General features: G+C 51.2%; 1 protein-coding gene across 1 annotated transcript in view; it reads left to right on the forward strand.

Moving 5' to 3' along the window:
* Window positions 1-339: 339 nt before the first annotated feature.
* Window positions 340-13719, forward strand: part of LOC307096558 (disintegrin and metalloproteinase domain-containing protein 21-like) — a gene marked incomplete at both ends in the record, with an annotated part of 37440 nt that continues 24060 nt past the window's right edge. Inside the window, 2 exon segments of the mRNA XM_079766203.1 lie at window positions 340-1242; window positions 1246-2514. Of these exon segments, the coding sequence (XP_079622329.1) occupies window positions 340-1242; window positions 1246-2514 (2172 nt within the window).

Below are 13719 nucleotides of genomic sequence, written 5' to 3' on the forward strand. Positions count from 1 at the left end.
CTTTCGTCCACTGGAGGGAATTTAACTTTGCTGTAATGACATTGCATGTGTGCAAGTAGCTAAAGGGAAGCCCGACATGGATGCAATGGGACACGGGTCTGCTTATTTCTCTCTTATTTCCACCTTACCATTCACGAACAGGGTTCCCACCTCCGCCTCCTCAAACCCAGCTGACTGCATGCCCAGCCCCACCCACTGCCACGCCTTGTCATTGTTGCCTCAGCTGACCCAGCCACTCTGCCCTAGGCAGGAAGTGGCCACTGCAGATGGTGGGGACCAGGTTTCACTGAGGACCCTCCCTCTCTCGGTTCCCATCCACGGTTCTCCCCCACCAAGGGCATGAGGCTGGCAGAGGGCCCGGTCACCCTCAGGATGCCCCTCTTGCTGCTTGGGCTCTGGGTGGTGCTGGGTCCCGCCCAGTGTTCTCAAGGTCGTCCCTCCTGGCACTACATCTCCTTGGAGGTGGTGATTCCCAGGAAGAAGCTGCACCATGGCAAAGCCCTGCTGGCAGCAGGCTGGCTCTCCTACAGCCTGAGGTTCGGGGGCCAGAGACACGTCCTCCACATGCGGCGCAAGAGACTCTTTTGGCCTGGACAGCTGGTGGTGATGACTCAGGATGACCAGGGGGCCTTGCAGGTGGACTACCCCTTTTTCCCTCTCGACTGTTACTACCTGGGCTACCTGGAAGACATCCCTCTCTCCATGGTCACCGTGGACACGTGCTATGGGGGCCTGGAAGGCATCATGAAGGTGGATGACCTGGCCTATGAAATCAAACCCCTCAAGGATTCCCAGAGGTTTGAGCACATCGTTTCTCAGATCGTAGCCGACACTAACGCCACAGGACCCATGTCCACGCTGGAACACAAGGCTGAGAGGCACCCGCTATTCTCTGACCCGAACCCCAGTGCAGCCTCCAGGGTCAGCAGTAAGCTCTATTCATCCCACCTTGTAACTATGAAAGGCTGTGTTATGAGTGCCCATTCCATTTATACTCTGTACAACAATGTGTCACAGTGTGCCCAATTGCTGGTACAACTAGGTAGTTTAATAGACGCCATGTTGAGAGGTCTTAATATGAGGTACTTCATTGGCCTCATCGTCATTTATAATACGAGAGAGCCTCCAGACATGAGCAACTATGATGTGCCACAAGGTCCATTTGCTCAGAATTATGCTAACAACATATTCAAATATTTTCTTACAAATCCAGCCATTATTGTGAACAGAGATGGACCTCATTAAGTTGAGCATGCACCATACCTATATATGCTGTGTGGACATAGAAATCTGTTTTTTCTGGGTCAACTATCCAGACATTATTTATTGTTAACAATTATAGCCTCCCACCAAGTAGGGGCCCTTTTCGGTTTGTGGTTAGATACGAACGACTGTGTTTGCCAGAGAAGGGCCACCTGCATAATTTACAGGTACCCTGTGTTGACAGATTCATTCAGTAACTGTTCCTTTCAACACACACAACACATTCTTAATAATAATGCAGAACGCTGCCTCTTCAGAGAAATAGTGTATTCAAACAGTACCCTGACACCCATTCGATGTGGAAACTCTGTGGTGGAAGACAAAGAGCAGTGTGACTGTGGGACCTTCAAGCAGTGTTACACCAACCCATACTGTGACAGTGACTGCAGCTTTACACCTGGGAGCATTTGTAACAGGGAAACCTGCTGCACAAACTGCACCTACACGCCCGCGGGGACGCTCTGCAGACCAATCCAGAACATCTGTGACCTTCCCGAGTACTGCAAGGGGAAGGACACGCGGTGCCCCAGTGATTTTTATCTGCAAGATGGAACCCCGTGCACCGAGGACGGCTACTGCTACCATGGCAATTGTACGGACCGCAGTATGCACTGCAAGGAGATCTTTGGGGAAGGGGCGCTGAGCGCTCCAGATGTCTGCTATGGCATAAATAAAAAGGGCTACCGATTTGGACACTGTAAAGTTAACCTTGACTACGAAATAACACCTTGTGCTGATGCTGACGTTAAGTGTGGACGCCTACAGTATGTCAACGTCACTCATCTGCCTCGGTTGCAGGAACATGTGGGGTTCCATCACTCCATATTAGGGCGGTTCTTGTGTTTTGGGGTGGGTGCACACCGAGGGACAAGCACATCTGATGTTGGTATTGTGAGACCTGGTACCCGCTGTGGGGGTGGAAAGTTCTGTCTTCAGGGCTTCTGCAATGCTACTCTGGCGGCCATAGACTACAACTGTCCCCCTTCGAAATGCAACTACAGGGGCGTGTGCAACAATAACAGGAACTGCCATTGCCATGTAGGCTCGGACCCTCCCCGGTGCATAAACACTGGTGCCGGAGGGAGTGTGGACAGCGCACCCTCTCCAAGGAGAAGGCAGACAGTGAGGGAAAGTGGTATGTCAGTGGTGTATTTGAGAGTAGTTTTTGGTCGCATGCTTGCAGTCATAGCTGCACTCCTCTTAGGTGTAGCCACGAATGTGAGAACTGTCCAGACCACTACAGTCACTGAAGTGGGAAGTAAACAACAAGTTAGCCTTCGGACCCCTGTACAAGTCAGGCAACATGAAGAAACACCTGCAAAAAGTCACCATATCCTGCTGGCAGAGCTCAAGCCCACATTTCTGAGCGGCTGCAGGGGTCCTGGCCCACATCCAGGGTGTGCACCGTGGATGTTTTCACACCACTCTCTCTGACAGCTCGCTTGCCAGGATCTGCAATAAATCTTGAGCACTGCACGTTGGTGTCCTGTGCAGTCCTTGTAGGTCTGTAAGAGCCCTGAGTGAGCCAGATGCTCAGGACTGGAGAGGAGACCTGGCCAGCGGCTGGCCTTGCGCTGTGTACGCCTGTCCCAGGATTAGTGACAGTGGCCACAGGTTCCTTTAGGGCCAATTCCTGAGAGCTCCCCACAATTGTGCCCTTGAGCACCGAGTGTCCCTTAGTCCCTGGGTAAGGTCTCCTCTAAACTGCTTGGATTCAGGGCAATGGCGTGCTCCTCTGCTCCCCAACCATGTCTGTTTCACACGGGGTTGGGGCGGTGGTGGCTGTGAGCTGTGGACTGTGGGCTGAGAGTGAGGGTTCTTTGTCTGCTAGTGACCCCTGAGCGCCCTGGAGAGCACCCTTCCCTGTGTGGAGGCGGACCAGTGAGTGGCACTCAATCAGAAAGAAGAAGTGTCCCTCCTGACTCTGGCCCAGGGGAGCCTGCTCATGTGGGCCTCTCCTCCCCACTGTGCACTGCAGAGAGCGGCTGTGAGTGTGAGCTGAGTCCTGGGGAGGCACCAACACCCTCTTCCCCACAGGCCTGTGGGGCTGGAAACCCTCCTTCTCTGTGTCTTCATAGTTTGCCCCTAAACACCTTTGTACAATGTCATGTAAACCTGCTGAAAGTAAACATTTACGTGAGCATTTAAAATTAGATATTTCCTCCATGCAAACAAGTCCATTATGTGGAATTTATAACTGAAATCCCCACAATTCAAGTGCCTGGGTGTCTGTGATGGGCAGATATGTCACGTGGACATTAGGTGCTGAAGTTGGGACCCAGGTGCTCCCTTATTCATTGAGAGTTTCTTCTGTGAAAGGCAATGTGGGGGAGCTGGGAAGAAGGAGCAGGGCCCAGGGCTCATGGAACTCAGAGTCTAGGTCCGAGTTGGTGAGAACTAGAACAGTAGGTGATAGCGGGTACTGCTGGGGTGGTTTCCAGATGCACCCGAGTCACTGAGCAGCCAGAGGGTCACGTGTGGTTGGATGGACAACTCCCGAGAGTGAAGTTCCCGGGGATTATCCTAATCCATGTGGGGCAGGTGGGCTTGTCAGGAGGCAGGTGAGAGAAGGAGGCAGGTGGGCCTCTCAGGAGGCAGGAGAGTAGTAGGGACAGGGCCTGTCAGGAGGCAGGAGAGAATTGGGGTGAGGTGGGCATGAGGGGAACATGTCTTGAACTCAGCACACAGCTGCCCGGGCTGTGATGGTGTCCCTCTTGGTGGGAATGTTGCAGAATTTACCAGGCAACCAGAAAACAACGGGTACTCAGAAGATTCAGGAAAAACCCTTCATTTGCAGATGTACTAGGACATTGAATCAGTTTTCCAAAACCTGAGTGATGAATATGGAGCAAGCTTTCCTTTTATCTCCTTAATGTCAGTTAGAATGGGGAAGTAAGATTACAGCTAAAGACCTGGCCTGGGTGGTGCCAGTGACCTCCCCTCTGGCTAAGCTGTTAAATTCTTGGTTTATGGCCCTTGTAAACTGGGAATATTTGGGAAAACAGATTATTGCTTATGGAAGTGGAAGTGACTTAATTATAGGCTTACAAGAATGTGTGTCAGAATACTGGTTACTGGCACAGATTCAGATTGCTAGCCCCCCGATTGTCTTATTTTCCTCTTCATTCCTCCCTCTTGATCTTCAAGCTGATTTTCAGCCTTGGGGATTCAATAGAAGATTCAAAAGCTAGGGAGTAGTAGGGCAGTGATGGGCAACCTTTTGAGCTTAGTGTGTCAAACTTCACCAAAAAACTGAGCATAACTCGGGTAGTGTGTCACTTTGAGGAAAAAACATTATTTCGCAAATGTTTCATCCTCAGGAGCAGCAAATGTTTCATCCTCGGCATGCGGCCGCCTCAGCGGCCACGTGTCATCAGAAATGGCTACGCGTGTCAGTGCTGACACGCGTGTCATAGGTCCTCCATCACTGGAGTAGGGTGTTCAGCAGTTCGAGTCTTTTTCATCTTCACCCAAGGGATTGTAATGGTGTTACAGAGAAACCGGAATAAATCAAGCAATGCTCGCAGAGTTTGGAGTCACACTTTATTACGCGCGGGTCCAGAGGAAAATGTCTCTCAAATTCTGGGCCCCAACATGGAGGAATTTTTCCTATTTATATGTTTTTACATTCTTTGTCTCCCAAATATGGGGTGTTTCCAGCCCCTTTTGCAAGCTCTTAAAGAGCCCCTATGTGCTGGGGCCTTGAGACCTCAACCAGAGGCCTGGCTTGGTGCCAGCACTGATAACTTCGTCTGGGGAAGGTTTAATGACCTCTCTGAAGTGGGAGTAGTCTTATTTTCCTTATTATTTAAGCAAGCAAGCAAGCAAGCAAGCAAGCAAGCAAGCAAGCATTTACAGAAGCCAAATAGCAGGGTTAAATTTCAAACAGCAGTTTTTTATGTAAGATGGATGCTTCAATGGCAGTCCAGAGACCTGGTCTGAAGTAACATTGGGGCTTTAGGGCTTACTGATTCTATCTCTATTAGCTGATCTAAGCCTGTTGGCTTTCTTAGAGGAAGGGAGAGGGAGTCTGCACAGGTTTCTTCATTTCTGGCTTCAGAGCAGGTGGAGTCGTGAGAAGCATGTCTCAAGGTCCCATCTATTTCTCTTCCAGTTGACCCATTGTCCTAGCTCTGCTCATGTCTGTCTAACTGCCTAACACATCTCCTCAAGGATCTTGGCTGTGAATTCTTTCAGGGAAAGTGGTTAGGGTTAGGGTTAGGGTTAGGGTTAGGGTTAGGGTTAGGAGGACGAGGAAGTGCAGGGCAAGCTGGCTCCTAGACTCCCCTTCCTGCCCTGCATGCAGGCTGTCAGCCAGGCAGTTCCCCTGGGGCCAGGCAGCCTCAGGGGAGGGGCCCACAGCATCTCTGGAGGAAGAGCAAAGGAGGAGAGGAGCCTCTAGGCAAAGCAATCAGAAAGGGTATTTTCCCCTTTGACTGACAGGAGACCAGGCTGGGTGAGCAAAGAAAGCACTTCCGATGTCAGCACAGTCGAGATTATTACCTCCTTTAAATTACCCCGTGTTTTCCTCTAGGCTTTTTATTTATTTATTTATTTATTTATTTATTTATTTATTTATTTATAAACAGAAAACGACAACGGCTTTTTTGCTGAAGCTACTTAATTACACAAAGAAAGAGAATAAAGTGAAAGTCACACCTGAAGAGGTGGGGACTGCTAATGTTTGATGTATTTATCCTGCAGGCACCTCTGATGCACATTTCCTTTCTTCTGCTTCCTCTGAATGTAATTTACTGTTCTGGGTTCTTAATGTGAATGCAAAACCTGTGAATTTTCAGATTTTGACCCCTAATATGCAGATTTATCACTACATTTCCCCATGTTTTCTTATGTAGTATTTTTATTACTGTTCAGTTCAAGTTATTTCTAGCTCCAATTGATATTTACTGGTATTTTGGAGGTTATTTGGAAGTGTATTTTATACCTTTTAAATACAAGGACTTGCTAGTTAAGTTTTACTACTTATTTCTAGATTAACTGCAATGAGAGCAAGAAACATACTTTATATAAATTCAATCTTTTGAAGTTTGTTGAAATGTTTTGAATTTTAAAGATTGTTCCAAGTGTGCTTCTCTGCTGCCATCTTGTGTGAATTTTGGGAATAACACCTCAGTGCTGCTCATGTTACATTTTATTATATCCTTACTGCATAATACAGGGTGGGGCAAAAGTCTGTTTACAGTTGTTTGTATGGAAATAATACTATATACATATACATATACATATACATATACATATACATATATACATATATATATATATATATATATATATATATATATATATATATAACTAAGTGACCGTTACAACCAAATGGCTGGAATGACTAGAATGACTGGTTGCTATGATGTGCACTGACCACCAGGGGGCAGATGCTTAATGCAGGAGCTGCCCCCAGCTCACAGGCCCTGATCGCCGATGGGGCCTGCTGGCCAACCTCCCAGTCGCTCCCCTTGGCTGGCAGGTCCTGATCGCCCAGTCAGAGCCAGGCCCCAGGCTGGGATGGGGAACCGGGGGTGGGTGGTGGTGGACGCGGGAAGCGGGCAGCGAGGGAAGGATGAGGGTGAGAGGCAGGGAGGGGAGGAGGCGGGGAGGTAGGGAACCTGACCGGCCCTGATCCCTTGCCAGGCCTAGGAACCCCACCCATGCACGAATTTCATGCACTGGGCCTCTAGTCCTATATAATAAAGAGGTAATATGCAAATTGACCATCACTCCAACACACAAGATGGCCACCCCCATGTGGTCAAAGATGGCCGCCACAAGATGGCCAGCTGGGGAGGGCAGTTGTGGGCAATCAGGCCAGCAGGGGAGGGCAGTTGGGGGGACCAGGCCTTCAGGGGAGGGCAGTTAGGGGCAATCGGGACAGCAGGGGAGTGGTTAGGGGGTGATCAGGCAGGCAGGTGAACGGTTGAGAGCCAGCAGTCCTGGATTGTGAGAGGGATGTCCGACTGCCCATTTAGGCCCAGTCCCACTGGGATCAGGCCTAAATGGGCAGTCAGACATCTCTTGAGGTGTCCTAGATTGGAGAGGGTGCAGGCTGGGCTGAGGGACACCCCCCCTCCCATGCATGAATTTCGTGCACCGGGCCTCTAGTAGTTAATAATAATGCAACAGTAAACTGTAGGGAACAGGCTAGGTGGCAGGGTTGACTCTACCTTCCGCAGTAACAGAAACTGGCCAGCAGAGGGCAACAGCCTCTACCACCTCCCAAGGCAGGCACCTGGGCTGGGCAGAAACCACACCTGGTTACCCTTCAGCAGGGGTCAGTGGGAGGCTGGACAATGGATTTGGGGCCAGGTGGGCATCCAGCTGCCCTGGGAGGCCTGTGCCGCCTGCCACTCTGCAGATGGGACCTTCTGGTGGCCACATTGCGCAGGCCGAACTCTCCAGGAGCTGGATGGCAGCACAGACTTGGTGCTCACGGCATTTGTGGGAGGTAGATGGGGCGGGGGGGGGGGGGTGCGTGCAGGAGTCCCCCCCTAGGGTCTGCGCCCCTCTAAGGGGTCAACTCACTGGCCCCTCCCAGACTGGTTTGAGGACCCTGGGGTGGCAGGCAGAACCTGTGGGATGAGTGACAGGCTGGGGCCCGGGCTCAGCAGGTCCCTGGAGCTGCAGGGGAGCACTGAGGGTGCTGTGTGCTGAATGGGGGCTCCAGGGGATGAGAGAGGCTGCCATGGAGGTGGGGTGGCATCAGAAACTTGGACCAGGCGGTACCAGAGCAGAGCCACATCTCACAGAGCGAATGCAGGAAGTCAGCTGGTTTGCAGACCCTGAATCAATTTCTTTTCGAGGTAAAACAAAATCTGCCAGGGGATACAGGCAGCAGAAGCCAGACACAGGAAAAATAATGGTACTTTGTAATCTAAGCCACAGACGGGGAAGGGAGGTGGGGCATTCTCCGCACAAGGCCCTCGCCCAATGCAGCGCGACTCCACCAAGGTTACCAGCTGGGAGGGACCTCGGGACAAAGAGAGCAGCCGCCCAGAGGCACTGGTGCAAGGACAGGACCCCTGTCCACTGGGGGTGGAGGAGGAGGGGTGGGGGAAGAGTGAAGCCCATCAGAGCAAATGGCCACAGGGTGAGGGGCCGCTCACCCAGACGACACAGGTAAAGGAGACACAGGCTGTGGGCAGCTCAGGGCTCCATTTTTAGCGCTGCCCTTTTCCTGCTGTGTGCCCTCGAGGACGTCACTTGCCCTCTCTGAGCTGTAGTAGCTTCACCTGTACAATGGCCCACAGCTGCTCCTCACAGGAGTGTGGGGTGATTGTGTGTGTGTATGTGTGTGCACCCCACTTGCCCTGAGGGCTTTCCGCTTCCTAGTGAGCACCCCGCCTCACCATCCTTCCCTCCCCCAGCCTTCCAGGGACTGCACAGGCCGCTCTGGACCTCTTGCTTTTTTCTCTGGACGGGCCACTGCTCTCCTGTCTCCTTTTCAATCCCCGCTGTCACAGTCCCAGCAGGCTACAGATCACACGTGCAAATTATTTTCTGGAAGGACTTTAGCAAAGGGACTGTTGACAGGTGTGAAAACAGGAGCAGACAGCCAACCAGGGAGGTGGCAACCCTGAAACAGAGACCAACCAAGGTCTCACGGGGGCGGGGCCATGTGATCACATGACAGTGGGAACATGAACAAGGGGGCAGGGCCATGTGAAGATGGAAGGGATGCAGACAGGAGCCCCAGAGGCCCAAGAGGCAGGAAGGACCCTCCCCTGGAACCCTCCGAGGGAGCACAGCCCCGGACGCCCTGATTTCAGATCTGGCCCCAGAACGGGGAGCGCCACGTTCCTGTTGGTTGAGGCCAGTCTGTCGTCATCGGAGCAGCAGCCCAGGAAACGGGTCCCTCCTTGCCCCTCCTTTTGGGGCTTTGACCGGGTTCTGGGAGCAGCTGAGCCCTGTGCTCTGGCAGGGGGACCCCCTCGACCTCTCACTGCCGGGCTCACAGGGAGACCCATCCCTGTGTCTGCGCCTCGCCCGCCTCCCTCCCCCGGGCTCCTCAGCAGGGACAGTGCAGTGGGCGCACCAGGCAGGCTGCTGGGTGGGAAGTGCAGGTTACGTGGCTCAGGGACTCCTCACCACCTGTGGAGCCCCAGCTGCAGGATGGTGCCGGTGCCCCCCCAGCCCCGCCCTCACCCCCAGGCCTTCCCCCTCCTGAGTCCAGCCTGGGCCTCTGCTTCCTGGAGCAACTGGGTTGACAGGAGCCGCAACTGGGTTGTCCCCATATTCTAGATGCAAAACTGAGGCTCAGAGACGGGGAGCAGAGGTCCCTACCCCCAGCCCGCCTCCCCCTCCACTCAGCCCAGCTCATAAGCTGCTCCCTCGGCTGCTGCCTGGTTGCAAAGGAAATCAAGGCGGCAGAGGGTCCAGATAGTGGGGTTCTGGGCCAGAGGTCAGAGGTCTAATGTCAGAGCTCAAAGGTCAAGGGTCAGAGCTTATAGGTCAAGGGTCAGAGGACAAGTGTTTGGGTACGGTTCAGGTTTGGGTTTTAGGGTTAGGGTTAGGGCTATGGCTAGGGTCGGTGCCTCTGACTGAGGGCCTGCTTCTCTTACTACTCATTCTGCCCACGTTGAATCCTTCAAAAGGGGGTGGGACCAGTGGGGTCTTAGGTCCCCATGGTGCCTTGCATGTAGGTGCTACATGGGAAATGACCCTAATTTATCTGAAAAATGATGTGTGAGTTTGCTATTAGAATAAATTGTAGGCTGGGAAGAGGAATCTGAAATCAAGGTTAAACGAATACCCCTTCACTAGAGAAGTAAAAGGGTATAAGAATTTTTTCTCCCAAGTGCTAAGTGCTAGGTCTTATAATCATGCATTCTGTGTTTATGTTTTAGGTTTGTAATATATAACAAAGATGTGGATAGGAGAAAAGCCTTCACTGGATTCACGGCAAGTACGGGAGGTCTGTTCTTCCTGTTACTGAAGACTTCTGTTATTCACACTACCAATAGAAATAGAAATACAAACATGGTTGATAATAATCATAACAATTATGATCACAGTGTACCTCATTTATGGACTTTCAATACGATGGAACTAATATCCTCTGGTGAGGATCAACAACAACAAACAAACAAACAAACAAATAACAAGAAGGAAGTCTCAGTGAGACTCCGTGGGGGTGAGTTGGAGAGGAGGATGGCATGGTAACAGGTCAATGAATGCGTCCAGTCTGCCTGTCACTACTTGAGCCAATCAAGCAGAGACAGGGTTGAATCACTTATTATTCCAATACTGCCAGCGGTGTGGGAGAGCAGCAGGTCATCCACAAACACCTGCCCTGCAGCTCCCCATGAGCCAGCTGTTTATACAGGAATTACATGGGGAAGAAGGCTATGCAGGCCGGGGTGGGACTCCATTGTTTGGGCAACAAGGTTGTTAATCTTTCCATGATAATAGGCAGGTCTTGAATGAGAACAAACCATATTTCAAGGTTGACTCCCAGGTCCGGGGACATACAACTTCCAGCCAAGTTAGAATGTCCTTTCTGTAACCAGAACGACAATCATGGTTAATAGAGCCTGATTACTATTTCCCATAACCATAGCTAGTCCCCAATATTTTATATTTTCCCCTAACAGCATCAGCTCTGGGGAGTTAGCAAACGGCAGAGGGACTTGAACGTCAACACAGGACGAGTTCCGGGGCCACCCTGCTTCGATGGGTCTCTCCCACCCTGGCACCCCGGCATCAGAACAGAGTACTGGTAAGTTTAGATCTGGTCCCGGCCCATGGGTACTTGGGAAGGTCATTTCAGGTCTTGGTAACATCGGTAAAATTTGGTACTCATGCCTAGCCTTTCCATTTTCTAGGACTGTTACGAACCAAATGGGATAATGCACATGGACTATCCTACCTTATAATAGAGAAACATGCAAATTGACCGCACCTCCGCTATGCCCACAGCCAATCAGAGCGAACAAGATGGCGGTTAATTTGCATATGCGGGCGCTGAGCGGCCTGGGTCCAGGAAACATCCTCCGGACCCAGGCCGCTCCTAGCCTGTAGGCCCGTGCTTAGGTCCTGAGCGGCAGGGGTCCAAGAACACCCCCTGGCCACTCAGAGCCTATGGGTGTAGGTGCCAAGCAACCTGGTGGGCGGAACATCCCCGCATCGCTATAGCAACGCGGGGATGTTCCGCCCCGCCCCCAGCGGCTTGCAAAGGCTCCTGCACAAAGCGGCGGTTTGGGGCCACGCCCCCAGCCAGGCGTCCAGGACCAGGGGCTGCTGCTGGCCTCCTGGGTTTGCCGAGACCCTGGCGGCCACCGCTGCGTGCTGCCCAGGGTCCCTGCAAACCTCGATCCTGGGGCCCATGGTGGGGCTGGCTGCTGGCCTTGGGGCATTTGGAGACAGGGATGTTCCCGCCCCGCCCCATAGGCTTTCCAAGCTCCAGCACCAAGTGGCAGATTGTGTCCACACCTCCAGCCTAGCGCCCTCCACAGGGGGATGGCTGCTGGCCTCTGGGGTGTGCGGAGACCCCGGCAGCCACCACTGGGTGGCAGGGACACGCCCCTAGCCCAGTGGACACAACCCAGGGGCTGCATGAGCTGCAGAGGATACACCTTTTTTAAAAAAATTTTTATTGATTTTTTTTTTTTTTACAGAGGGGAGAGGGATAGACAGTCAGAAATATCAATGAGAGAGAAACATCCATTAGCTGCCTCCTGCACACTCCCCACTGGGGATATGCCTCCAACCAAGGTACATGTCCTTAACAGGAATCAAACCTGGGACCCTTCAGTCTGCAGGCCCAGGGTCTATGCACTGAGTCAAACCATTCTGAGAGTAAATACCTTTTCTGACCACTCATTGGCTAAGCTCCCTGTAGGCCACCAATTGCAGTGTTCTTGGTAATTTGGGTTATAAGAATCCAAGAAGGTAATCTAGGGTTTTTCCACCACACTCTTGAAGGAAAAAATGAAGGTCCCTTGTGGGGTCCCAGATTGGAGAGACTGCAGGCTGGGCTGAGGGACAACACCCCCCGCTACCCCCCCTCCCCACCGTGCATGAATTTCGTGCACCGGGCCTCTAGTGTAGGGATAAAGGGCTCTTGGCATAAATGTCAGGTAACATAACCTGTGTTAACGTGTTAACCTAAAACCATTCAAACCTGTAAAGAATTTCTGTGAGTTTACTTGAGCCAAACTGTCAACAATTGCCAGGAAGCAGTACCTCAACATATTGGGATAATGTTCCAGAGAATGGCAGTTTTCTCATCTGTTTTTATACTTTGCAATCAAAGGAGGGGATGTAGGTGGGTTACATGAAATCCACTGGTGATAGATTAGGGAGGCGGGAGAAAGCAAAGGGAGGGGGAGAACCTCTGGGATTGGATAAAAGTAAAATGATAGACACATACTTAGGTGGGTGCAGGATACTGAAATAAGGCTTTAAGGACATTCATACATTCATATCAGGTAAAAACTGCTGTTTAAATTTTAACCCTGCTATTTTGGCGTCTACACACACTTACTTGCTTAAACAATAGGGTGGCTACCTCAGCCCCCAGATTGAGACCTGGAAACTCACAGTAATCCATACCACATCACAAAGGTCATTTTCCTGTGCCTATGGACCAGAACCACAGGAGATTGGTTCCCACTGACTCAGTGGCTCCAGGAGTTGACTACCTTTAGAGATTATTAACCCTGCTCAGTTCTGCTTTTGTACAATCTGCTTTCGCAAGATAGGTCTGCATTCCAATGTCCAGTATTTAGAATTTAGAACAAAGGAAAATTCTTGTGGTTTAGATCTTTAAAAGGACTGCCTACACCTGGGACGCCGCGGTCGTGAGGGTGGACTCCACCTGCTGTGGTGCTCTTGCGGCCGGCCGTCCAGGCTTTTTTAATCAATCAACAGCCTCCGGTGGTCTTATTCTGACTCCAGGGTTCGACCCCACAACAGATACTTAACAGTCAACAGTTAACATAACAATAACAATGAGAAAATTTATCGTCTCCTGTCCTGGCACTCAGGGCATTTTGTTGTGCCCCAGGGGTAGGGGTAGGTGGGGGGAGTTACATTTCATAGGTATGTTATCTTAGATGCAAAAAGACAGTAGGCTCAGTTAAGGTAAAAGTTGACTTCATCAGGGAAAATACTGGCCTAGAACATGACTCCCCACCATAACTGCTTTTAGTTAAAGTTTAATTTCAGACCATCCCTTGTGGTGACTTTAGGTCTTTAAGTTTGCAAGACCGCCATGCAGGCCTCCCCTGAGCTTGTCAGGTTAGCATGTGGCCTTTTTTTTTTTTTTTTTTTCCCATCCACAAATGTAAGAAACATTCAAATCTGTAAAGAATTTTTGTGAGTTCATTTGAGCCAAACCGTCAACCAATGCCTGGAAGCAGAACCTCTAGGTGTTGAGCAATGCTCTGAGGAGAACGGCAGTTTGTCACTGAGTAGTGACAGGCAGCCCGGACTCACTGACTG

This window comes from Cnephaeus nilssonii (genome assembly GCF_951640355.1).
Source record: "Cnephaeus nilssonii genome assembly, chromosome: 1".
NCBI classification, from domain to species: domain Eukaryota; kingdom Metazoa; phylum Chordata; class Mammalia; order Chiroptera; family Vespertilionidae; genus Cnephaeus; species Cnephaeus nilssonii.